The 26,061-nt window shown below is 29.1% G+C and overlaps 1 protein-coding gene across 1 annotated transcript; it reads right to left on the reverse strand.

The window, feature by feature from the left end:
• Positions 1–2,876: 2,876 nt before the first annotated feature.
• LOC135931028 (phagosome assembly factor 1-like) lies at positions 2,877–26,061 on the reverse strand. The gene is made up of 13 exons (XM_065467882.1): positions 25,987–26,061; positions 25,860–25,942; positions 25,692–25,819; positions 25,570–25,649; positions 25,446–25,525; positions 25,300–25,403; positions 24,887–25,005; positions 20,012–20,094; positions 18,000–18,164; positions 17,552–17,634; positions 11,590–11,743; positions 8,269–8,436; positions 2,877–3,076 (listed from the first exon to the last, which is right to left on the reverse strand). The coding sequence occupies exons 1-13, from the start codon at positions 26,048–26,050 to the stop codon at positions 3,020–3,022; spliced, it is 1,368 nt and encodes a 455-aa protein (XP_065323954.1). The 5' UTR covers positions 26,051–26,061; the 3' UTR covers positions 2,877–3,019.

Here is a 26,061-nt window from a genome sequence, read left to right on the forward strand (position 1 = left end):
TTGGCGGCTATAAGGATCTATTTGATTTTTTTTTGTTTTGCTGATTCTTGATCCAAACTAAGGCTTGATTTAAGCTAGAGACAAAATTTAAAACAATATTAATTACAGTTATTAAAAATTATTTTGCCGTATATACACTTTCTAAGATTATTTTTTTCTTAAAAAAATTCGTAATAAGCAGATCGATTGATAACGGTATAACTAACAGTTATCTAAATATCTCAGGCAGAGCAAACCTGACCCATCTAAAACCTGCCCGAGTACATGGGAAAATTTTAGAAAAAATTTATAACGGACCGAGAAATTCGTATGTAAAATTGAAAGCCTAGGCCCGGCCGGATAATTAATATATAAAAAACTGAGCCGAGCTTCGCAAATCCTATGATTTTGATTAAAATATTCTTTAGAATAACAGTCTATTTATTTTCATTTTAAAAACGGTTTAACTAAATTAAATGCGTGCATAAAATATAAAAAATTTGTTTCCTATTTGTAGAATAGGGCGGTTCGAATATGTTCTAACGTAATGGGCCAGTCTGGGCATTTAAATTGTTATATTTTTTTGTGGATTCCAAGCTAATATTTTGATTAATACTATTTAGATTACAAATATGCTTGTTCCTTTTGTATTGTAAGAGCTGTCTAACGTAAATAATAAATTCAGAAAGAAAAAAATTAAACTAGTTATTTAAGATACGATCCCAATTACACACAATATGCGTATCAAAACACAGTTGGTAGAGTAGAGATAAAAGGACCTTAATTGACATTGGGGAAAAATTGATTCAGATATAATTATGCATTAAAAATAAGCTGGCAGGAAAATTCGTACAAAAAAATTTAGAGGGCCATCTGTTTCATAAGAATTTTAATGAGCCGGGCCTGGAAATTGTCAAAAATTTTTATCCGGTCTGACAAATAACGGCTGGCAACTCGTGCGAAAGATCCTAATAGGCCTGGCTTTGCAGGTCTTTAATTTCAAGTAATAAAGACATTTCATTTGGGAAAATAATCATAGTTATTTTGCATAATTTTACCAAAACTGGAATATGTGAGACGTGAGAGACGAACGTGCATAAGGTTAGACAGATAAGAGTTAGGTTTTAATAATATAAATGAGTATATTCTTTTATATTTTATTAAAATGAGAACGTTTTTTAATCACGTGGTCAATCATTCATAAATCATATATAATCCATATTTTTTAATTTTCAAAATATGAATACTCAAATCTATCATGTGAATCTCCGATAATGTGTTACTGTAATGATAGTTAGTTGTTTAATCAAATTATGGGAATTCATATTAACGATTTTATATAGAATATTCTTATCCTCTTGTGGTATTAGCAGATAATCATAAATGTAAGGTTAGTCGAATTAATAATGAAATCAGCTCAAGGAAAAATAAAAAGGGAGACAGTAATATATGGAGGTCCCTCAAGGATATCCTTTTTATGGGAAAGCTCAGAGATTGTGAATAATGAGAGGGAAATTATAAAAATATTTAGAGTTCTCGATGGCACAAGGAGTATACGGGAAAAGTCTAAGAATATTATGACAAAACATGAGAAATTGCATATAGTAATTCCATAAAAATCATAGCACAAGACCTAGGATTTACCATTAAATCTTGATACTAACTAAGGCTCATCTTTCTTAAATAAAATGGAGTCCGATTTATTTCAGCCAACATACCAAAAAGGATGTTAATAAATTAAAAAATGCATTCATAACAGATAAAAATTCCACAAACTGGTAACGTATCACAGACGAAATTTTTTTTGCAGATTGAATATAGTAATAAATATAAAATTCAAGGTATTCAAATAAATTAATTTACAAAAAAGTATTCGAATTTAGTATTAAATGCAAGTATTCACATTACTGCCCAACACTGTTTCCAACCATCCATACAAATTGTTAAAACCAACCGAAATACCTCAACATTAATTAGGCAGAAATCTTAAAAATAAACAAATATTCAAACCTCATTAACGTAATTTTTATCCTACTTGTCACCAAATATTCTGGTGTTTTTGATGAGGAATTCCTTAAACTATCATATTAGAGAGAAAATTAAGACAAATAAGTGGCAATCGCAATGAAGCCTTCTATTTTAAACAAGCCATTATGATGGCTATATCAAAAAATTGCATTGTATTCATGGTTCCATAAAGCAACGCAAGTAATCCGATCTCTTAATTGTTTTTTATAAAAATTTATATATATATGCACTATAATTTTATCGTTAATTGTTTTTTATAATCCGTTTTTTAATAATAAACTTAATGAATAAAATATCGGAAAATAAAACTTTTGCTTCTCTATCTTCTATGCTATAAAGGTGTGATCTAGCTAGAAAAAAAAATGAAAAAAATTTCAATTTTGACTTTATAAAATTAAAAATTTTTTATTACAATAATAAAGAAAAAGAGGATACAAATTTAACACTTTTGAAAAGATATTTAAAATTTTTGGTAGATGGGGAAAGGGGGGGGGGGGAGTCAGCCCCTCCTCAAAATTTAAAAAGGTTTCTAAAAATAAAAAGAAATTAGCGATATATCCCATATCCTCTCCCCAACTTTAATTCTATTTTACTCTATCCTTCCATGCATCAAAATTAGCAATCTATCCCCCACCCCACCTACGAATACCGTTCTTGCACCATACCACCTTTTACTGGATAAAAGCGCCCAACACATACACATGAAATATTAATATTTAGTATCAAACTTCATTAATTATAATGACTTCAAATTATTATTTTTATTTTTCGTATAATTTACATTTTATAATATATTATTTATAATCTGTATAAATAAATTTAAAATATTATAATAATTATTATCTACAAAATATATATTATATCCTATTTATAACATCTACCGGACAGACGACTAAAAATTATATTAAATTTTTCGGTACTTTTAATTTATAAAATTAAAATTTTATTAATAATCGTAAAAAACACATTATTATCGTGTTTGTTATGGATTTCTAGATTGTTTTTTTTTCTATCAAGTTGTCGTTGGGCAGAATATCGTGACTGTTGATATGTGATTATTTGGCATAATCTTTTTACATTTATAGGTTGAAAAATAAATAAATTAGCATGTCATCAATTAATTTTTTTTTATTAAAGAATCAAACATTCTTTTATTTCCTATCATCCAAAATGGACTCTCCAGTCAACTGAACTTCTTTCCATGATAACTATCTTTATTATAACTTCACCACTTCTTTAATACTATTTAAAAAAAATTTCATCATAAGTGAAAAAAAAGAAGTTACAACTACAAGAGTACGGTCCTTTCGGTCAAGTGTTGAGTATGATGGGTGAAACCGAAATTTTTATAAATAATCATTGAACAGTCAAAACCTTAATTATCATAATTGTATCATATCTTTTCCTCTTAATTTTATTTTGAAATAAGTATATATCAGTATAATAAAATATAATCGTCATATACACTAATTAATTAAAAAAAATATATAATGCTATAATCAGGGATCCAAATCAAACCCGAACCTTTAAACCGGTTTTAACCCAAAACGAGGTTGATAAATTTTTTTCCTTTTTGTTATTAGTAAAAAGTTTTATTTTAAAATATATTTTAAATTTTCAAAAATCATATCATATGGATTCCACTTCCTCCAGCCATATCAGGAGCCATGAAAATTTTTAAATAAGATTAGAGAAAAGGATGAAAGGAGGGCATTGCATTAATTGTACTTCCATGATTAAATATGTTTTCATCATCAAAATTGATAATTTTATAGTAAAATTAAGATCGGTTAATTTAAAAATAATAAAATGTCATATTTGATTAACTCCAGTTTCAAATCACTATAACTTATGTAGTAAATTGGAATGATTAAAAATATATTTAATTTTATCATTCTTATTACATATTATCCTGCCTGAAAGGGTTAACCGTTATTTTTATCAAACCTGACCCGAACCTCTAAAAATGATTATAAATCGATTTGAATCTCATGAACATGGTTATGCTTATAATATAATGAGAAATTTATTCTTAGTAAAATGCGAATTTTTCTAATTTATGTCCAAATAATTTTTTAAAAATTATCATCATTCAATTTTAATTGATAAGTATCAGTCACAATTTTTTTTATAAATGTTCGTATATTGCTATTTTACAACATTTTTTTAAAAAATAATTTTCTTTTTGGATATATTTAAATTTTTAAAAACCTTATTAAAGCCAATAATGTGTATAAACTAGAGATCTGCAAAAGTAGGACCGGCCCGTACCCGGCGGGCCTAATATTTTTTAAGAAAATTCGGGCCGGGCCGGGTCGGGCCTAACAAATTTTTTAAAATATATCTAAATTTATCAATTTTATGTTGAATTTTTTATGTAAAATAAAAATATGTGATTTTATTTATAGAAAGTAGACGCCATATAACATATATCGTTTATCTAGAGTAATTATAAGAATTAATTTCTATATTTAAATAAATTCGGGCCAGGCCGGGCAAAACTTTATAAAAAAAATTTCGGGTCGGGACGGGCTTGGAAAATTAGGCCCGATGCAGATCACTAGTATAAACTACAAGATTGACGATTAGTGCATCGAATGTACTTGACTATATTTTATTATCACATGACTCTTTTGAATTCTTTTTATCAAGGAGGATTATCATAAAATTTTAATATATTCTACGTGAAAAGAATATACATTGAAGATTAAATTAAAGAAAAATAAATCATATATTTGGATCGGATGTGTGATATAGAAAAATATCATACATAGGAGTCAGCTGTAGCGTCATTTTATGGTTTGCACTGTAGCGTCATTTTATAGTTTGCAAGTTTATTAAATGACATTAATGCGCATTGATATAATCACCGATCAGACAATTATGTGTAAACCATAATGGCGCTGTACACTTTTAATAACGAATCCCTAATCAAGTAGTATATATATATATAAATCAATGATTAATGCCTAGATAAATTAAATCCAATAAATATAAACCAATGATTAATGCCTAGATAAATTAAATCTAATAAATAAATTATTTACGTATAGTTTATAAATGATATATCCAAATGTAAATTTACAGGGGCCATAAGAAATTAACTTAAAAACTCGCTAAAATTAACAAAATCCAAAAGAAATATTAAAAAATTAAGATGTCAAGCAAACAGTCTTGAAGAAACATTTAAAACAAACATGATCATAAACAAAAAAAAATCCATTAGAAAGATCATAGAATATAATAAATATTTTAGTTAATTTTACTAAAGAACCTTGCTTATAAAGAAATGAATATCTTAGACTATCAGTAAAATCAGTCATATTGATATCTCGAATTATATAAATTGTTTGATGTTATATTGGGGCTATTGTTACTTGCCAATGTTTTCATTTAAAAAAAGTAAAATTGTTTTTTTTTCACTATTAACAATATTTTTTAATAAATATATATTTTTTATGATATTAGACCCTGCTATAATCGAATTAAACCCAGCTGGAATTGAATTATGCCCTACTGGAAATAATTATGAAATAGATACTACTCTTGCAATTAAAAATTAATATATATATATTTATTACATACCTTATGTAGTAACTGTTAGATATTCATCATTCATCATTTTAAAAGAATGGTTACATAAATACGAAATTAGTAATACTACAAATTATTCAATATGCCGTTCCAAAAAATCTAAGGATCTAATATTTAAGTCTACAATAATATATGAACGAGTTTATTACCAATGCTATGAGGGCTAAGTCAGACCCTCCAAATCTGATGGTTCCAATTTTATAAGTATTTTTAAAAGGAAAAAGACAAAGATTGTAAGTTAAGAAAAATTGTTTGTCTAGAATCTCTTTTACCCAAGATGGATCATACCGAAAGTGTATCTGTATATATGATATACATAATCATGATTGAGGTCTTATTATTTTTTAAATGTAAATAACATAATTTATTTATAGATCTATCTTTGTTCATGGCATCTTCCCGACATAGACAATTGGATGGTGATCAAAATACGATAATTCACCAAGCTCTTAAATATGCTGGAAATCTTACCTTGATCCATCAAGAGATGAAAATTTTTTTTTTAAATATAACTAAAAGGGATTTATATAATTTCAAACATAAATATATGAAAAATCCATGTAGCATCAATGATCTGGAAGACCTCATCAAAACAATAAAATTAGACGTCACTAATATTGTCGAAATATTTGAAGAAAATGGCATCTTTAAAGCATTATATTATCAAATTAATAAAATGCAAAGTCATTATTCTAGATATCCTGAGGTTGTCCTAATTGATGCTACCTATAATCTAAACTCCTACCACTTACCAGTCTTTACTTTGGGCATAATAGATGTTGAAGAAAATACCAGAATAGTTTCCATCTAGTTAATTTTATTAAAAAGTTCCATGACTGTTTTAAAAATGTGCCAAATTTTTAAAATATACAATAATAATTTTCCTAAAAACTCTAATAATTATATCTGATAAAAAATTTACAGAAAGATCAATTTATCAAGTCCCAATGCAAAATTGGAAATTTGTATTTTTCACGTTCTACAAATATTTAAAAGACAGATAACAATTAAATGTAATTTAACTTTTAATAAAAGTTAAAAAAAATTCTTCTCCAATTTAAAAGATAGGTCTATGCAAAAAGCCCTGGCATATATTGGAAATATTACCATTTTTTAAAAAAAATTCTAAATATCAAAAGGTATTTTTACACTACGATAAAAAATCGGCATGAAATTCGTGAGGAATTCAGCTTGGCGTAGAGAGGCTAGAATTTTGGAGGGACAAATCTCACCATCTATTATACCCAAAGTAAAGACCGGCGAGTGGTAAGAATTTAAATTATAGGTAGCATCGATTATAATAACCTTAGGATATCTAGAATAATGACTTTGCATTTTATTAGTTTGATAATATAATGCTTTAAAGATGCCATTTTCTTCAAATAATTCGACAATATTAGTGACGTCTAATTTTATCGTTATGATGAGATCTTCCAGATCATTCATGCTACTTTGTTTTTTCATATATTTATGTTTCAGATTATATAAATCACTTTTAGTTATATTAATTATTTTTTTTCATCTCTTGATGAATCAAAGTAAGATTTTCGTCATATTTGAGAGCTTGGTGAATTATCGTTTTTTGATCACCATCCAATTGTCTTTGCCGGGAAGATGACATGAACAAAGATAGATCTATAAAAATGAGGTTATCTACATTTAAAAATAATAAAACCTCTATCATGATTATGTATATCATATATATGAATACATTTTAGGTATGATCCATCTTGGGTAAAAGAGATTCTAGACAAACAATTTTTTTTAATTGACAATCTTTGTCTTTTTCCTATAAAAAATACTTATAAAATTAAAATCTTTTGATTTGGAGGGTCTGACTTTCCCCTCATAACATTGGGAATAAACTCGTTCATATATTATTGTAGACTTAAAGATTAGATCCTTAGATTTGTTGAAACGGTATTGCATAATTTGTAGTACTAAATTCGTATTTATGTAGCCATTCTTTTAAAATGATGAATCATGAATATCTAACTTTACTGCAAAAGGTGTGTAATAAATAATATATATTAATTTTCACCTGCAAGAGTAGTATCTATTTCATAATTATTTATAGTAGGGATTAATTCAATTACAGCAGGGTCTAATACAATAAAAAATATTTAGCTTAAAAAATATATATATTTACTGATTAATTTCCATCATTGTTATAAAAATTAATAATTTATGGAAAAAAATATTATCAAAAATTTATTTACATAAATAAAAAATTTTTTTTTTAAAATAAATAAATTGAGTTCTTTATAAAATGAAAATTTTCAACTTTTTTAAATGTAACCATAGTGGCAGTAATATTGGCAGTGTCGGTTTTCAAGTTAGGGATAGAAATTTGTAATTTAACTAAGGTAGAAAATATTTTAATAGTATTGCTTAAACTATTTTTTTAAAGTAATTAATGTTCAATATTGAAGTTAATTCATATTTATTTGTTATTGTTTATAAATTAGATAATTGTTTTTATAATGTGCATGCAATTACGATAATAACAATACCAACGGGGGGCCCGGGTTTTAAAGGTTCGAACCGAACCGATATTGGTTTCGATTTGGATCTCTGCTTATATTAAGATGTGGAGGGGTGAATTCCAGTTCGACCCATACCTCGAGGACTATTGTTTAATACAGTACATATAATATGGTATGTTACTTCGAATATTATATTCTTGAAAGCGTAACAATACGTGGAACCGAAAGGGTTGACACTATTCACGGAAGACGTCCTATTTAAAACGACAGGCTTATCGGGTATTTCATCTGTTCGACGAGAAGGGTCATTAGAAGATTTTCGAGAGAAAAATTCCTTGATTTCGTCCCACTTTGTTTCAATAAAATTAAAATTATGGTAAATAATTTTTAATATATATATATATAAACAGAGAGTTGGCAGATCTCACAATTTAGTGATAATTTATGATGCTTCGATTCCCCAAGCCCCATTTTAACTTCTCCATGACTCATTGTTGGTGGATTGCGTTATTTTTAACGTTTTTAAAAGAAATCACTTCAGCCTCGAGTTTTTTTTTGGAAATATAATCCACCTTTGATAAGCAGAAATAAATTAACTCTCGACTTAATGCTTAGTGGATTTTCTTAGTCCCTACAGATTGAGCCGAACATTTTTCAGCCAATGCTCAACTATATTTAATATATAATTAAGATTTTTATAATGATTAATTCACTTACATTCTTACTAACATGTATAGTGTGCTTTGAATAATTTTTACAATGAATTTATATATGTATCTTGTTAATGAAATTTATTATATATACATTTTTTTTATTCATTTCAATAGTTGATTTTGATACAAAAATTATCATTCTTTTCAATTAAATAACGAAAGACGATAAATCAATTATAAAATTTATGTAATATATTTTTCTATAGAATTCGATGAGATAGAGGATTATATACTTTATCGGAGATATCCGTCATCTATGCCTATCAATATTGGCTCAAGACGCAATCTGCGTGTACATGCCTCCAAATACATAATTTGAGAGAATAAATTGTTTCACTATTCTCATCATAATGGACAAATAATTTTATATTGCGACGGAAGAAATGAACTTCTTAAAATAGTTCACAGTGGATGTGATACTAATGTGGCAGTAAAATATCTCTTGCTGTTCATTTTGGTATCATCAAGTCAAGACTCATAGCAAATTGGCTGATAGGTATTTTTATATATAATACACAATAGTGTCAAACTAATGCGGTAAAATCTTTCTCTCTCCATTATGGTATCACCCTGCTAAATTTAAACTACACAAAATTATAATTATAGCATATTTAGAGTATTGAAAGGTAGTGTTGTTAAAAAGCCCGATTTTTTTTAAAATGGCCCAATTAAGATTTTAGTTAAAATAATATTATGTAAGCATCTAGATTTGGCAAATAAATGTCCAATTTCTGCCAGCTATAAGCAAAATCTTTAGTCTTACATAATGTTATTTTGGTTATAATCTTAATCAGCCCGTTTACAACACTAAATGAGGTCATATTTTCTTTATATTATAATAATCCTTATAAATTTATTAACCGTAATTTTAACCTGATTTTTAAAATCCTAAAAAAAACACAATAAAAATATAACTTACCAAAAATAATTATCGTAATCATTATAAGAGTTAAAATTTTATTATTTTTTAGTTAAAAAAAATTATAAATATGATAATTAAAAATAATACAAATTTATACCCATATGATTAAAAAAAATGTATAAATTAAATCGATATACTATATATTAACTATTAATAAAAATAAGATTAAGTAAAATTTATTATGCAATCAAAGTGATTCCCGTGATTTATTAAATATATATCGACATCAAATTTTTTAATGTGTTCTAATTTTTTTTATAGGTATATAATATGCTCATTTATAAACATCATTATATTTGTTTGCAACATGTTCCGATAGCACCGATCTCCAAATCGGTGCTATAAGTTGCATTATCTGCAATCTAACGGGTTCACCAAGATATCCCTCTATTTCCTGTACCATGTCCCTCATCATAAAAAGAATATTATGTTTTCACAGAAGATCATAATGATATTAATCATCACATATATCTTTGCTTATAGATCTATATTAATAATAAACAAATTTATTTATTGTAAATATATATATACACTGAAGAGGCAATTTCCATCACCAATAATACGTTCGATGGAAAAATTATCTCCCATCACACCATTATTATATCTTGGATATCTTATCTTGATCATAAAATTCAAAATGATAAATTTTCCAAATATTTTTTAGATGATGCAGTTTTTAAAGAGGGTTAAGGTGTCAATGGAAACGAATATATTTTTATAAATTGATATTAATTTGTTTTTTTAGATTAATAGTTGTTATGCCTCCTAATCCAAATGTATCCGTTGTAATTGACAATTTTGTTTAGAGAAATATAAATTTGTATTATCATTTAATTACGCATATTTTTTGATGAAGAATGTATAGTAAAAACTGTAATTTCCAAGAAAGATGATACAGATCTTTTTCTTTCCACCAAATAAATTGGAAAATTTTTCTTTCTGAATGCTTTCATATTGTGATCAAGAAAAGATATCCAAAATAAAATAATGGTGTGATGGGAGAGAATTTTTTCACCGAACAGATTGTTGGTGATAGAAATTGCCTATTCAGGTTTATAATATTTACAATAAATTAATTTATTTGTTATTAATATAGATTTATAAACAATGAAATATGTGATTGCCATTGTCATTATTGTCGTAAGTGTGATTTAAAATTGATGAAGTTGTTAAAGGATTTTAATTATGTTTTTGGATTGTAACTGATCATGATGCAAATGATATTATTAGTTTTAGTTGATTAATAAAAATAAATAATATTCGCATTTTAATTAATCCATTCTTATTTTTATTTTTAAAAAATATAATGAAAAAGGGAAAAATCTTGTTTAAAATTATTAGAAATAATTCTGTCATAAGCATATAAACTTGTTCTTTTTTGGAAATACATCTATAAGAGAAAATAGTGTAAATAAACAAATTATCTGAGACTTTAAATTGTGTGTTATCGTAAGTGCGAAGGGTTAAAGGAATTACTAAGGTCCTCTTGGCGGCTGAATATTTGTAAGCGACCTTTGCACTGTGACCTTTTACAGTAAGCCCTGTCGCACGGAAGTGATGCCGAAATTTTTTGACAATTATGATCTCTTGCGAAAACAGTGCATTAGTTTTATGATAAGGGACGACATGGTTCAGGAAATGGAGGGATACTTGGAGAGAACAAAGATGGCAGAATATTAAATTTAACAAAAAGGGGAAATGGGATCGGTAGCTATTAATTATAAGGAAGAAGTGGGGAATCGTTTATTTATAAATTAATGTTACATTGAAGGCAGAACCATTTTTCGTTTCAGATTCCAAACTCCGATTATAACACGTCATCTCACTTTATAGTTATTTTGTTAAAAAATAATTTAGATATGTTTACTTTAGAAAATGGATCGATATGAAATATGCCATCGGTGACAGATTTATCGCGATCGTTTGAAAATGATTTGTCGTCAGATGTCGTGATCAAGGGTTGAGAAATATTTTGATCGGCAGTTAAGTTGAGGGGTATGTCGAAATGGGCCCGATTGTATCTATCGTATATACATATACAAAATATAAAATAATAATTATAAATGTTTATAATAAAATCTTAAACAAATTCAAATATAACCCGATGATATAATATTAAATTTATAAATTATTATAAAAATAATCTCGAAAAATAACTTAAAAAAAATTTACAATTATTAAAGCATTTAAAATTTGGTGTATAAATCATAGACCTGCAAAGATGACATTTGCATGGCACAGCCCGGCCCGGAATTTTTAATTTTTTTTAGCCAGACCCGAGCTTTATATTTTTAGGCCCACCACGGATTTTTTTAAAATATATTATATTTATTTTTATAGATAATAATAGCGATTTAAAATATACGGCCCGGGTAATTTAAAAAAAATTTTTTTAGGCCTAGCCTGGCATTGTTATAAAAATTAATAAGGCCCGGCCCATGTACCCGGACCTGGCCTACAGGTCTCTGATATAAATTAAAATAAATATTAGAAATAAAGAATAAAGCATGTATACAAACTCACAAAGTATTAAAAAATGGGGGAAATATGATCAAGAAGCACATTATAAATTTAAAATGTGAAATTTAATCTTCTTTGAGATTAACCTAATTTTTCAATGAAGAGCTTGGTGTCAAACCCTCTCCACTAATTTCCGTAAGTTCCGATCTCAATCAAATCAATATAATTTTTCTAGAAATATTTCGCCTTTAGTTTTGCAGTGAAAAAGTTTTAAATTATTAAGCGGGAAATTTTAAAATGAGACAAATTTAAAACCTATCGAAATCGATATTAATTCATAGAATAAATTAGTAAAAAATTTCCTGCTTTGAAAGTAATAAATGTTAATTGGAATATATTTGCGATAAAATGTAAGATTGATTATTAAAAAAATATATAAATTAATAATCATAAAAATGGTAATATTTTAAAAAAAATATTTTAGCCGGCATCAAGATTATTTGGCTTTGATAAGAGCAAGGACAACTTTAATCCTTACTATAAGTATAAAAATGACAAGTATTATTCGTATAAGAATCGATATCCTTTCAAGAGCAGGGGTGACAAAAATTATCGCAACAAACTGAATAATTTTATTTAAATCACATTTTGGCGCCGATATAAGAGCTGCTCGTTTTTTGTCCGATATATCATTTAAAGTGAAGTAGGCATCAAGTTTAATTGGGAATGTCGTAAACGAATCGTAATTGCCCTTTATAAGAATTGACGTTGGCATTTATCGATTATTTCACGTTGCACTTTAGAATATCTTTTACGAATTCCCATGGTTCTTTTTTTAGAATGTGACTGTGTCACTGATTGGCATCAAGATTTCACTCTTATGGGTTACTGTTTTATATCGCTAATTTAATTTTATATTTTAAAATTATATATTTTTAAAAAAAATAAGGCAATATTTCGTAGAAAACAAAAAGCAATATAGTCTTCGGAGGAAAAAAAAATCATATTCAGAATTATTCATATATAAAGTATTTTAATATTTCTTGGAAAGTTGATAATAATAAAGAATTTTTAATGCTAAGAAATAATATTTTAATTCTACGAAAAAATAAGAAAAACTTATCACTTTTCCAGCCAAGATAAATATATCTAAATTCTTTATAACTAAAAGAATCGATTACTAGTAATTATACTTTGTCGTGATTCTCTCTCAAAATCCTACCTTCAGCCTCATCGTGGCGGGAGTGGCAACGTCTTTTGGTGGCTAATGGAGGTCTAAAAGGTTCCCTGTGATCTGGGTCTAGAATAGGATCACCGTCTCCTCGACAAGGTGTAAAAACCACTTAAAGAGGTTGATGTCAGGAAGGGCATCCGATTGTAAAAACCTTGCTACAAAATTTCCCTATGGTTACAACAAAGCATGGGCGGGGTACAGCCCAAAGTACCCCGTGGGCCTCCTCATCCGCCTACGACAAAAAGAAGGGTGGGAAACCTGGTGAAACCACTATTCATGAAAATGAAACTTATGACGGCCATAAACGACCTGATAAAAAGTGGAGAAACCAGTTTACGGGTGATCGGGTTAGGGTCGCGACATGGAATGTTAGGAGTATGACGGGAAGAGCGGGAGAAGTCGTCGATGTATTGCACAGAAGGCATATAGAAGTGTTCTGCATACAGGAGACTAGTTGGAAAGGAAATGAGACCAGAATGATTGGCAAGACTAGCGAAAAGTATAAATTCTTTAGGCAAGGAAGTAATGATGGTAAGGCTGGAGTTGGGGTATTGGTTGCTGAGAAATTGGTAGACAAAGTAGTCGAAGTGAGAAGGCTAGACAACCAGATAATGGTAATCAAGATGATTTTTGGTAGAAAGCTATATAATATGATCTCGGCATATGTTCCTCAGGTTGGAAAAAGTGAAGAGGAGAAAGATATATTTTGGGACAGTCTATTGGGGGTGACATCGCGAGACTGGCAAATGAAGAGGGGATTATCCTGGCTGGTGATCTGAATGGACATGTGGGAGCGAGTAGTGAGGGTTATGAAGGAGTACATGGAGGGTTCAGTTAAGGCAAGAGAAATTTGGAAGGAGAGAGGATTTTAGAATTTAGTGATGCTATGGATATGATTGTCTGTAATACAATGTTTAAGAAAGAATCAGAGAAGCTGGTGACTTATAGGTCGGGTAGTACCAAAAGTGCAGTGGATTACTTGTTATTAAGGAGATGTGATCGAGGTATAGTAAAAAATGTGAAAGTGATACCGAAAGAGGAATGTATAAATCAGCATCGACTAGTTGTAGGAGATCTCACTCTTAAAGGTGCCAGGGTCACTAAAAGAAAGTTTGTCCCAAGGCTGAAAGTTTGGAAATTGAAGGAGAGTGCTAGACGTCAATTCAATATGGCATTGGCGATTAGGGAGGCGGAGGTGGCACAAGCATCTGGGATGAATGACAAGTGGGAAGCCATGAATAAAGCCTGGGTAATGACAACTGAGGAGGTATGTGGATGGACAAAAGGGCCGCCTAGACATAAGGAGACTTGGTGGTAAAACCCGGAGGTAGCGAAAGCCGTGGATAAGAAACGTAGGTGTTTTAAAGTATGGTATAATAGCAAAGAAAATAGTGATAATGATATTTACAAGATGGCTAAAAGAAATGCTAAGAAATTAATAGCGAAGGCTCAAGAAGAAAATAGACACGAGTTTGTTAAAGAAATGGAATGCGCTGATGGAATTGGAAATGGTTCGAATGGCAAAACAGATGTCAAAAAAGAGGCAGGATGTGATAGGTGTAAAGTGTTTGAAAAATATGGAAGGAAAAATGACGATTGATAGTAGTGGTATTAAGAACACCTAGAAGATTTACATGAAAGGACTTTTGAATGAAGAAAATGAATGGAATAATAATATTAGTTGTGCAAAGGTAGAAGGTCCAGGGTGTAAATTTGGCAAGGACGAGATAAAGAGAGCAGTGAAAAAGATGAAGAAAGGGAAGGCATCGGGTTTAACGATGGTGGTATCAGAGATGTTTAAAGGTTCTGATGATTTAGGGATTGAATGGTTAATGAATTTAGCCAATCAAATTGTCACAGAAGGTACTATTCCCGAGGACTGGCAAAGAAGTATAATTATCCCAGTATACAAGGGGAAAGGTGATCCTTTAGATTGCGGGTTTTACAGAGCTATTAAACTCTTGGAACATGCAATGAAAGTATTTGAGAGAATGTTAGAGAAGCGGTTAAGGGAACAAATTAAAATTGATGAAATGCAATTTGGTTTTACATCGGGAAAAGGCACGACAGATGCAATTTTTGTGGTGAGACAAATTCAGGAGAAGTATCTTGCAAAGGAAAAGAAACTCTATTATGCGTTTGTTGATTTGGAGAAAGCATTTGGTAGGGTGCCGCGTGAGATTACTAGATGGGCCTTGAGAAAATCAGGTAAGGAATGGTTGGCTACCGCAGTGATGGCAATGTATGTTGGAGCACAAACAGCAGTATGGACGGATTGGTGATAGTGACAGCTTTGAGGTGAGGTAGGACTTCATCAAGGATCCGTGCTGAGTCCATTATTATTTACCTTAATAATGGATGTGGTGGCTAGAGAAATGCGTGAAGGACTTCCCTGGGAGCTATTATATGCAGATGACCTTGTATTAATGGCAAACAGTGAGGGAGAATTGAGGGATAAAGTTAGCAAATGGAAGATGACTATGGAAGCAAAGGGCCTGAAAATGAATTCAAAAACAAAGGTGATGATTGGTGGGGAAAATCTAAAGATGGAGGAATCCGGTAAGTGGCCTTGTGGTGTGGGAAATGAGTTGCTAGAAATTCTATCCAATGCACCAGATGCCAGAAATGGGTACATAAAAGATGTAAGAGGGAAAAAAGGCAGTTTCATGTTAGAAAGAATGACCTTTATTTGTAGAACATGCATGAAAGGGATACATAATAATGATAACCTAAAAAATGGTGGTCTGGATATTGGCAATGGGTTAACCCTAGAAAAAGTGGATAAGTTTAATTATTTAGGTGATATGCTAAATGCAGATGGTGGTGTAGATTCTGCCGTTGTTGCAAGGATCAGACAAGCTTGGAAGAAGTTCAGAGAGATGTCGTCTATTCTTACAAATAAAAAAGTTTCTCTGAAGTTAAAGGGGAAAGTTTACGTATGCTGTGTGAGGAGTTGTTTAGTTTATGGCGGTGAAACATGGGCAATGAAAGCGACTCACGAAGCCAAATTAGAAAGAACGGAGATGAGGATGGTTAGATGGGTGTGGGGTATCTCCGAGAGAGAGAAAAACTAGCAAAGGAATTGGGAGCAAGATTGGGTATAGAAATGATTGGTATGGTAATGCGACGAAATAGACTAAGATGGTTTGGGCATGTGGAACGTATGACAAAAGATGACTGGGTAAAGAGATGCACAATAATGGAAGTAGGAGGATCAAGACCTAGAGGATGACCCAAGATGACGTGGACAAATGTGATAGCGGCGAATATGAGATGCATGAATCTTACAAGTATTGATGCTCAGGACCGTCAAAAATGGAAAAGAAAAATCAGAGGGAAAACTGGCCTACCTAGGTAAACCTGGAAATCGCCATAAAACGGAGAAGAAGAATACTTTGTTGTGATTCGTATTACTCAACAGTGTCCTGATTAGGTGCAAAAATTAGATCCCTCCCCCACAGAAATGGAGGCTTTACACATAATTTGAAACCTTTAAATCTGAAAAAAATTTGGGATAAGCATTTCTGCCGGATATGCTGATACGTCCTCAGTTCTAACTCCATGTCAATAAGAAGGACGATTAAAAAAAATTATATTATTCCATCTGGTTAACTCTATCTAAGGATTCTATATTTTGGTGTATTAAAATAAACAATTGTAGGGGGGGGGGGTGTAGGAAGGCCCCTTCCTTTGTTTGACCAACTTAATTTTGTCCAAAAAATATAGAATTAGAATCCTATATTTATTATATAATATTTACGTTCTAAGTTTTATTATGGCACACACGCCTTATAATTTGAATAGTTTTTTTTTTAAAATCATATTTCTTAAATATTATCTTAACATTGTTTATGTTTTTATTTTATAATTTTAATATATATACCTTTTTTTTAATCACTTTGTATAAGAAATTAACATATTAAATTTTGGTTACAAACGAACCAGCATTTAAAATAAGGTGATAGAGAAGAGAAGACTGATTCTCAAATTCTATTACTTCTCAAAATTATCATAACAATATTCATTAAAAAATGGCAATTAATAATTTTATAAATAAATATTATGCTAAGTTTGTTTTTTTCTTTCCTTCCTTCCTTCTTTCTTTCTAATTATGGAAATAAATAAAATTATTTACATATTGAAATCGTAATGACCGGGATAATTGGTGTGAAGTATAAATTTTTTGACCCTATTGTGTTCACCGTCAAATAAAATATCCTTGAATTTTTTTTTTATTTTCAAAAAATAAATATTAAATGGCAGATATAAGTAAAGAAGATTTAAGCTGATAATCGATAAGACTTAGAAGACCTGATTTAGGATCCTGGATTTTCAGTCCCTTAGCACAAAGCCAATAATAGGATTATAAAAAATCCATCCTTTGTTTATACTTTTCCTTCCTACCTTTCTTTCATTGTTTCTTTAATTCTTTCTATATTATTAAGGTGAACATAATAATCTTAAAATTGGATAGGTGGAATTTCTCTTTGTTCTAGATGTGAGGGTATCGAACATTCCGATATATTTAAATTGTAGGTTAGAGGGGGGGGGGGGAATTAATAAAAATGACGAGGTTTACGAACCAATCCCAAGTCGAAATAATTGTAGAAATAATCCGTGTAAACGGAGGCGGAATATGGGTTATAACAATGCGCTTGCAAGTTGGAAGTTGTTTGCTTGTGAATTTCCATTTTGTCTTCCCCTTTGTAAAATATCTTGTCGGCTTGACCCAAAGAAGAATGGATATTCTATGAATGAATGAAAATAAGATTACGAAACAGTGTTATTTACTTTTAATTTAAAATGTTTTTAAAAAAAGTATATATTCATTATGATTCATAATTTAGTCAATGTGTCAAAAGTTTTCTAGGATTAGACTCCAGGCCGAAATGGTAATAAAACAGAAAATTCGTATCCCCGCTGGCTACGCCCATACATATATGCAATAGTGGTTTAGAAATGACAGAATTTTCTGGCCCAGCAAAGTAGTAATTTAGTATTCGCTTAGCCAAGTTTCAAAATTAAGTCCTAATCTTAAATATTTGTAGTTTGAACACATAAAAAAAACTATAATATTGGGGAGTGATTATACAACACTATATTTTATGGATTTTCACTTCTATTTTTAAAGTATCAGAATTTATCCTAATCATTGAAGTTATAGCCTTCCCTTTTAGCTTTAGACGAATGTTACCCAAGTCCTTCATTTTATCTGCCCTTGAAAAATATTGAAAATGATTTTAAACTTCCTGATTTAATTAAAAACAATCATAACAATGAAAATTCGAATAGCTTCCATGAAATTGAAACATTTTCCAAAAATTATGATAATAATATAATTACTGAAGTAGAATTAATGACATCAGACGAGGATGTCAAAGATTTATCCAAGGATATATACATTAATGCTATTTTATTAAAATCAACAAAATCATTTTACATAAATTAAAAAATTTAAAAACCCCTACTCAATTTCATTACAATTTTTTAAATAAAAAAAACTTATTACCGAAAGGGATCTAAGATCTATGTCCAACCTACAGCTTTGGCTAGAAGAGAAAGAATAAAATAAGACACAAATATGATATAAGCTAATCTTCTATATAATTTACATAACTATTTGTTTTATAATATTTTTGGCAACTCTTTTTATCTCTTCATTTCAATATATATTATATTATATTTTCTTTTATATTTTATATAGTATAATAAATTTATTAAAAATAATATTGCTGCATTTATCACAAATTAATTATATTATATATATTTTTTCTATAACAAATAAATTTATTTTGTTTAAAAAATCATATGAAAATAACCTAACGAAAAAAAGTGTTCAATATTTCTCAACATGACGAGCTTTTGTCCAAATGCATATAAAAACCGTGATAAATACAAATTTCAAATATTTATAGAATAAATAATTTCTAAAAGATATTAACTATTTTATATCTATGTATATAATATATATTATTTAATGATTTTTACCAAATATATCTAATATAATAAGCCTATATACAACAATTTAATATAAATTTTTTAACAGACCACTAACAGTTATATTATACAAAATAAATATTACAAACAAGTGCCTCTTTAAATTAGAAGTTGAAGATTTTTGAAACTGATATTATACTTTTGGGACCTATTTTACATTTGGTAAGGATAGAATTTAGTTTATTAAATACATGATTTTACTGTTATTTATTAGATTTTGACCATGGTAATGTTAATTCAAAATAAGATAATGATGATGAAATAACTACATCCATGCTTACGCTAATCTATAAATAATAATGTTCAAGTATACTGTAGGACAGAAATAGTGGCTGGTTAAAAAAAATTAATGTGATAATGGAAACAGCTGATTAAAATAACACTTTTTTCTTAAAAAAATTGGATTAATATTATATTAATTTTTTTTTTATCTTTCAAATGAATAAAAATAAGAAAATTTTCTAAAAATTGAACGAACGTAAAAAACGAACGCGTTCGTCAAAAATACGAAACGCGTTCACGTTCAAAGTCCGACAAAAAAAAAAGTCGTTCATCGTTAGAACATTAGAAAAAATGCATGATATTAAAATTAATATACCTGAGATGGATCATCCAAATATATGTGCCTCTCAAATGTTATTTTTTCGTTACTATGACTTGTTGTAGAAATGGGATCAAAGGCTTAATTGGATATTTAAAAAAAAATTCTTAATATTTGTGACATATATCCCATTTTTAATCCGGCCAAATAGTCCGATTTTCAACATAATCACTTCACAATTTTCTTTTTGAAATAATGATGGTAATTATTCCGTTAAACGGCTCCATTTGAACCGAATTGCTTATACCTCGACATTTCGTTAATAGATGACCAAACCTTTGTACCATATACGGTAAAAATTTTCGGGCTTGCGTATGATTTTTGTTAGGATAAAATATTAATGGTCTCAACTGGAGCGATTTTGCATCACTAGTAATTATACCGAAAGAAATAAACAGATATTTAACTAAAATCGGGCCGAAATTCTTTTAGAAATTTTAGTTTATTTTGAATAATTTTTTGGCTGTCTCTGTGTTTTTCAAAATTATTTGTATCGGTATATAAAAAAATGAAGAAAAATATGAGCAAGTAAAATGAATATTAAATGGTCCATTATTATGATGATTTCCCAACATTTAACGACTTGATTAATGGATAATAATTTATTTTTAAAGGGCCCATCCTAGGTTTTATTTCAAGCATGGTCTAGGTTTGTTTTTCGAAAAAATAAATTATGACCTGGATAGACGAATATTATAAAAAAAACGTATAACAAAATAGTTGAGATTAAGATATATATATAGATTTTAACAACTTTTAAGGCCATGTTCTGGTTCAATTCGTTTCAAAATAAGCGGGCTATATAGCTCCGACCAAATAACGGAAAAAGTAAGAGACAATTTAGTTTATAAGTATTCCATTCATCCAATTATCTAAATAATTACTATACACTACAATATAGTAAACCAAGTACATAAAACATAATATTATGGATATAAATATCCTAGTTCAAAAGTTGTTTAAACTAAGCTAAACAGAAATAAGTATGAAAAATAAACCGGATTAAAACATAGCCTTAAGGATTTTTACCTTTTTTTGAAGGGACCCTCATCATAAGCATAAGTAGAAAACTGCACAGCCCAATAAGAATTTTTTAAAAAGATGATAATTTTTTAAAAAGATGATAATTTTTTTTGAAGGAAAAAAGATATAAATTTGTTCAATTCCAAATAAATAGGGGAAAAATTTTGGGTTGGCTTGCAAAAAATATTTTGCCAAATGTTGCCCAATAAATTAATCTTGAATTTTTAGTAAATGTATAAATTATATTTGATACCAATATTAAAATGACCTGGTTATTAAAAAAAAAATGAAATAACCAAAACCAAAAAGAAACCAAACAAACTATACGAAATTACAAAATAATCAGAAACCGGGAAATAAATATAATTGGCAAATTAGAGATCAACTTAATCAATGCTCTAATATATAATTAATTACACACACTAAAATTACACGAATGATTTTCTTTATTAATACTTTCCACACAAAATAAAATCTTCAAAATATCATATCTATAAAATTAATTCAAACTACGTTTTCGTAATTTTCATATTCAAAAATTAATTAATGAATAATATAAAAAAATATATATCCTTTTCCTATGTTATATAACTAAATATAAAAAAACATCACGTGATTATAATTAACGTGTTATAATATAAGATATATATTTATAAACTATGATTATATCTAATTATCCTGAAGATAGGACATGCCTACCCTTTATGGGCCCGGCACACCTATATATATATCAACAAAACGAAAATGTATTCAAAATATATTTTTTTAAAAAAAAATCTAATACATATTACATAAACAAAAAAAAATACGAGGGAAAGTTCATTGACTTACTTCAGTCTTCCCGAATCCCTATGCTGACATGGAACTTCCCCAAAAATCATCTGCGCCAGATCTGGGCTCTCCAAATGCTGACTCCACTGACCCTGCGTGGCCAACGCAGCCACCGCTCGATGCAATATATCGTCCACAACTGAATTGCCAGATCCCCTTGAGGAAGGTATCGACACGTTACCGTCTTGATCATTCTGCGGAAGTCTACTAGTGCTGGCTATGAATCATGGAGGAACCGAAGTCGCCACGGGTCCTAACTCGCGATACGCTCGTCTATTTCCCGTCGTTTGGTCCCCGCCATGCATTGTCGGAAACGGTCTCCAAAGGTACCCGGGTTCCCCTTAGGGGTCTGGAACATTGGTGACGTCTGACAATTGTAACATCTTTTTCGGCGAACTCCTGGGTCAGGGGGTTGGTTTTCATCAGTGGATCTTGAGCCCAAGATCATGCCATTGTTCTTTTTGATTAACGTGACCTGGAGATAAAAGTCCCCAAGGTCGACTAACCTAGAGGTAGTCTCCATTACGCCGATTTGTGAAAATATTTATGGATATACCGTTATATAATGCTCCAATGCTATACGCTGAAACTATGAGGAGATTCTTGTTCAGGGATATATATTGCCCTTTTTATTCTAGGTTTTGGAAAAAATGTTGGTAATAATTTTTTTAAAACAAAACTTTCACACAAAAAAAAATTAAATGAATGCTAATGTTTTTTTTTAAAACAAAACTTTCACACAAAAATTAAATGAATAATGGTAATGTTTTTCTTTTAAAAAAAAATGAATTTACAAACAAATAAATTAATTAATGCAAAAAAAAAATTACCGATTAAGTATTTACAACTTTTACAACACAGACTAATTTACCAATAAAACAACAATCAATGATTGCGTTACGAAACATAAACACATTTTCAAACTTTTCATATTCCCTTTTACGGTATTCCAAACATACACGGGCCATTACATTATAAACAAGAGAAAAAGGGGGGAAGAAAAAAAATAACTCAAACAAAAAAAACCTTTTAATTAATTACTTTTTTTTTACAAATATCTTCCCATTACCAAATAACTCAAACACGCCGCATAATTTCTCTTTTTTTACAAATATCTTCCCTGTAAATACTAATGTTCAACAGCCGTGATTTATCCTATAAGGCTATGAACAAAAATGTATTCACTAAACGAATTACAACTTTTCGATCTCTTTTCCCTTTAACAATAATTACACTATAATCACGAAATGAATTACAACTTTTCTATCTCTTTAATTACAACTTTTCTATCTCTTTTCCTTTTTACACACTACCACAATACCAATCTCTTTTCTTTTATATATCCCTGAACAAGAATCTCCTCATAGTTTCAGCGTATAGCATTGGAGCATTATATAACGGTATATCCATAAATATTTTCACAAATCGGCGTAATGGAGACTACCTCTAGGTTAGTCGACCTTGGGGACTTTTATCTCCAGGTCACGTTAATCAAAAAGAACAATGGCATGATCTTAGGCTCAAGATCCACTGATGAAAACCAACTCCCTGACCCAGGAGTTCGCCGAAAAAGATGTTACAATTGTCAGGGCTAGGGGCATCTACGTCACCAATGTTCCAGACCCCTAAGGGGAACCCGGGTACCTTTGGAGACCGTTTCCGACAATACATGGCGGGGACCAAACGACGGGAAAAGACGAGCGTATCGCGAGTTAGGACCCGTGGCGACTTCGGTTCCTCACGGACTCATAGCCAGCACGAGTAGACTTCCGCAGAATGATCAAGACGGTAACGTGTCGATACCTTTCTCAAGGGGATCTGGCAATTCAGTTGGGGACGATATATTGCATCGAGCAGTGGCTGCGTTGGCCACGCAGGTACAACCGTCAGTGGAGTCAGCATTTGGAGAGCCCAGATCTGGCACAGATGATTTTTGGGGAAGTGTCATGTCAGCATAGGGATATATTCGGGAAGACTGAAGTAAGTCAATGAACTTTCCCTCGTATTTTTTTTTGTTTATGTAATATGTATTAAATTTTTTTTTAAAGAAATATATTTTGAATACATTTTTGTTTTGTTGATATATATATAGGTGTGCCGGGCCCATAAAGGGTAGGCATGTCCTATCTTCAGGATAATTAGATATAATCATAGTTTATAAATATATATCTTATATTATAACACGTTAATTATAATCACGTGATGTTTTTTTATATTTAGTTATATAACATAGGAAAAGGATATATATTTTTTTATATTATTCATTAATTAATTTTTGAATATGAAAATTACGAAAACGTAGTTTGAATTAATTTTATAGATATGATATTTTGAAGATTTTATTTTGTGTGGAAAGTATTAATAAAGAAAATCATTCGTGTAATTTTAGTGTGTGTAATTAATTATATATTAGAGCATTGATTAAGTTGATCTCTAATTTGCCAATTATATTTATTTCCCGGTTTCTGATTGTTTTGTAATTTCGTATAGTTTGTTTGGTTTCTTTTTGGTTTTGGTTATTTCATTTTTTTTTAGTGGTGCCGTGACCAGGATAGTTATAAATATGCATATCTCAGAATTGGCACCATATTGGTAGCTATAATAAAACAAAAGTATTTCTAAGGAGATTTTGGAATCAGCCAATTAAAAATGTAGGAAGAAATTGTGCCAATCCTAAACATAAGCTGATTTCATTCATTTGAAAATTCATTTTAAAGTTTTGTTAATATTCCAAAGTGGTTATACACTAAAAATATTACTGCCTATCTTTCTTTCAAAAGAAAGAGATACACACATATTTACCAAATCATAAAATATAATATAATATATCATCATACAAAATTTTTAAAAATATTCTATAGTGATTAGGGGTCAAGATATATCTTTAGATGATATAGAATTTAATCGATATTTATTATTGATTGAAATAATATCAATTAATGTTTTCATTTTTATTATGTAAACAAATTATATGTCAATCTTATTATAAAATCATATATTCATAAATACAATTTATACCTTCAGTAGAATACACAATTTTGAGACCATAGGCAGTGTTATTATCTTGTTTGATTAAGACATCTATTTTCTCTAAATATGAACCGCCTTCAAAAGATATAGGTGAAATTGGAGGGCACCTCATTGATATGAGTTTTGTAAGAAAATAATTATATTGAAACATTTGATAGGCTAATTTAAAGGGTATTTTATTTATAACTTTTTCTCAAAAACATAACATCCTCCTCTTGTCTAAGAGAAAATTGATACCATATGTTTAAAAAAGACTAATTATAAAATCATAGACTAAATATTAATTTACATTTAATCTAGTACTACATTGTATAAAATATATTTTTAAATAAACTAATATAGATAAACCATTATATATTTTTTAAATTTTATATTAAGTTTTAAATATATACTCAAGTTACTTCATATTATCAAAGTCATCTCCTGAATAAATGCAAATTTTAGATACAATAGGTGTCTGTCCCTCTAAAAATTGTAAGGAGCCCATACCATTTGAATAATTTGGCTAAATAAATTATTAAGATATTTTTAAAAAAATAAAAAATACTTGAAAATGAGATTCAATTGGGAAGGAAAATGAAAGACCTCTGAAATTCAAAACAAACAATTGTTGATTTGGATCATAAACTAATATAGAATAAGAATATGATTATAGGATGTTTTTAATATACTCCCGGGTAATGTTGGGCCAAATACATTATCAATCTTTTCAAGAGTAGGTTTTATTTCAGTTGTGCAAAAATATTTTCCACTAAAAATAATATTAAAAAAATATATATCACATTAATGATACCTGTATTTTAATTTAATTTTTTGCAAATTGTAAATCTCAATTAGCTTAAGCCTCTGTGTGTATGAATCAAATATTAATCTAACTCCATCTTCAGACATATTTACAACTAAATCCATAGATAATGGTGCCTTAAGTTAACTTTAATAATAAAAATTAAAATAATCATACTAAATCACTGTATAATATTTGAACCGCTTTGATATTCAAACAATTATCTTGTATAAAATAGACAGCCTGATTAAATAACATGCCTAGGAGAAAATTTGATTAATCATAAACTATAAATAAATATTACCGAGTAGAAATTTACAATCAGCATTTCCCAATGCAAACTCTGGTATAATTTCAAAATCTAACATTAGAAAATGGA

This window comes from Gordionus sp. m RMFG-2023, chromosome 1, assembly GCF_954871325.1.
Source record: "Gordionus sp. m RMFG-2023 chromosome 1, tfGorSpeb1-WG-v2, whole genome shotgun sequence".
In the NCBI taxonomy this organism is placed as follows: Eukaryota; Metazoa; Nematomorpha; class Gordioida; order Chordodea; family Parachordodidae; genus Gordionus; species Gordionus sp. m RMFG-2023.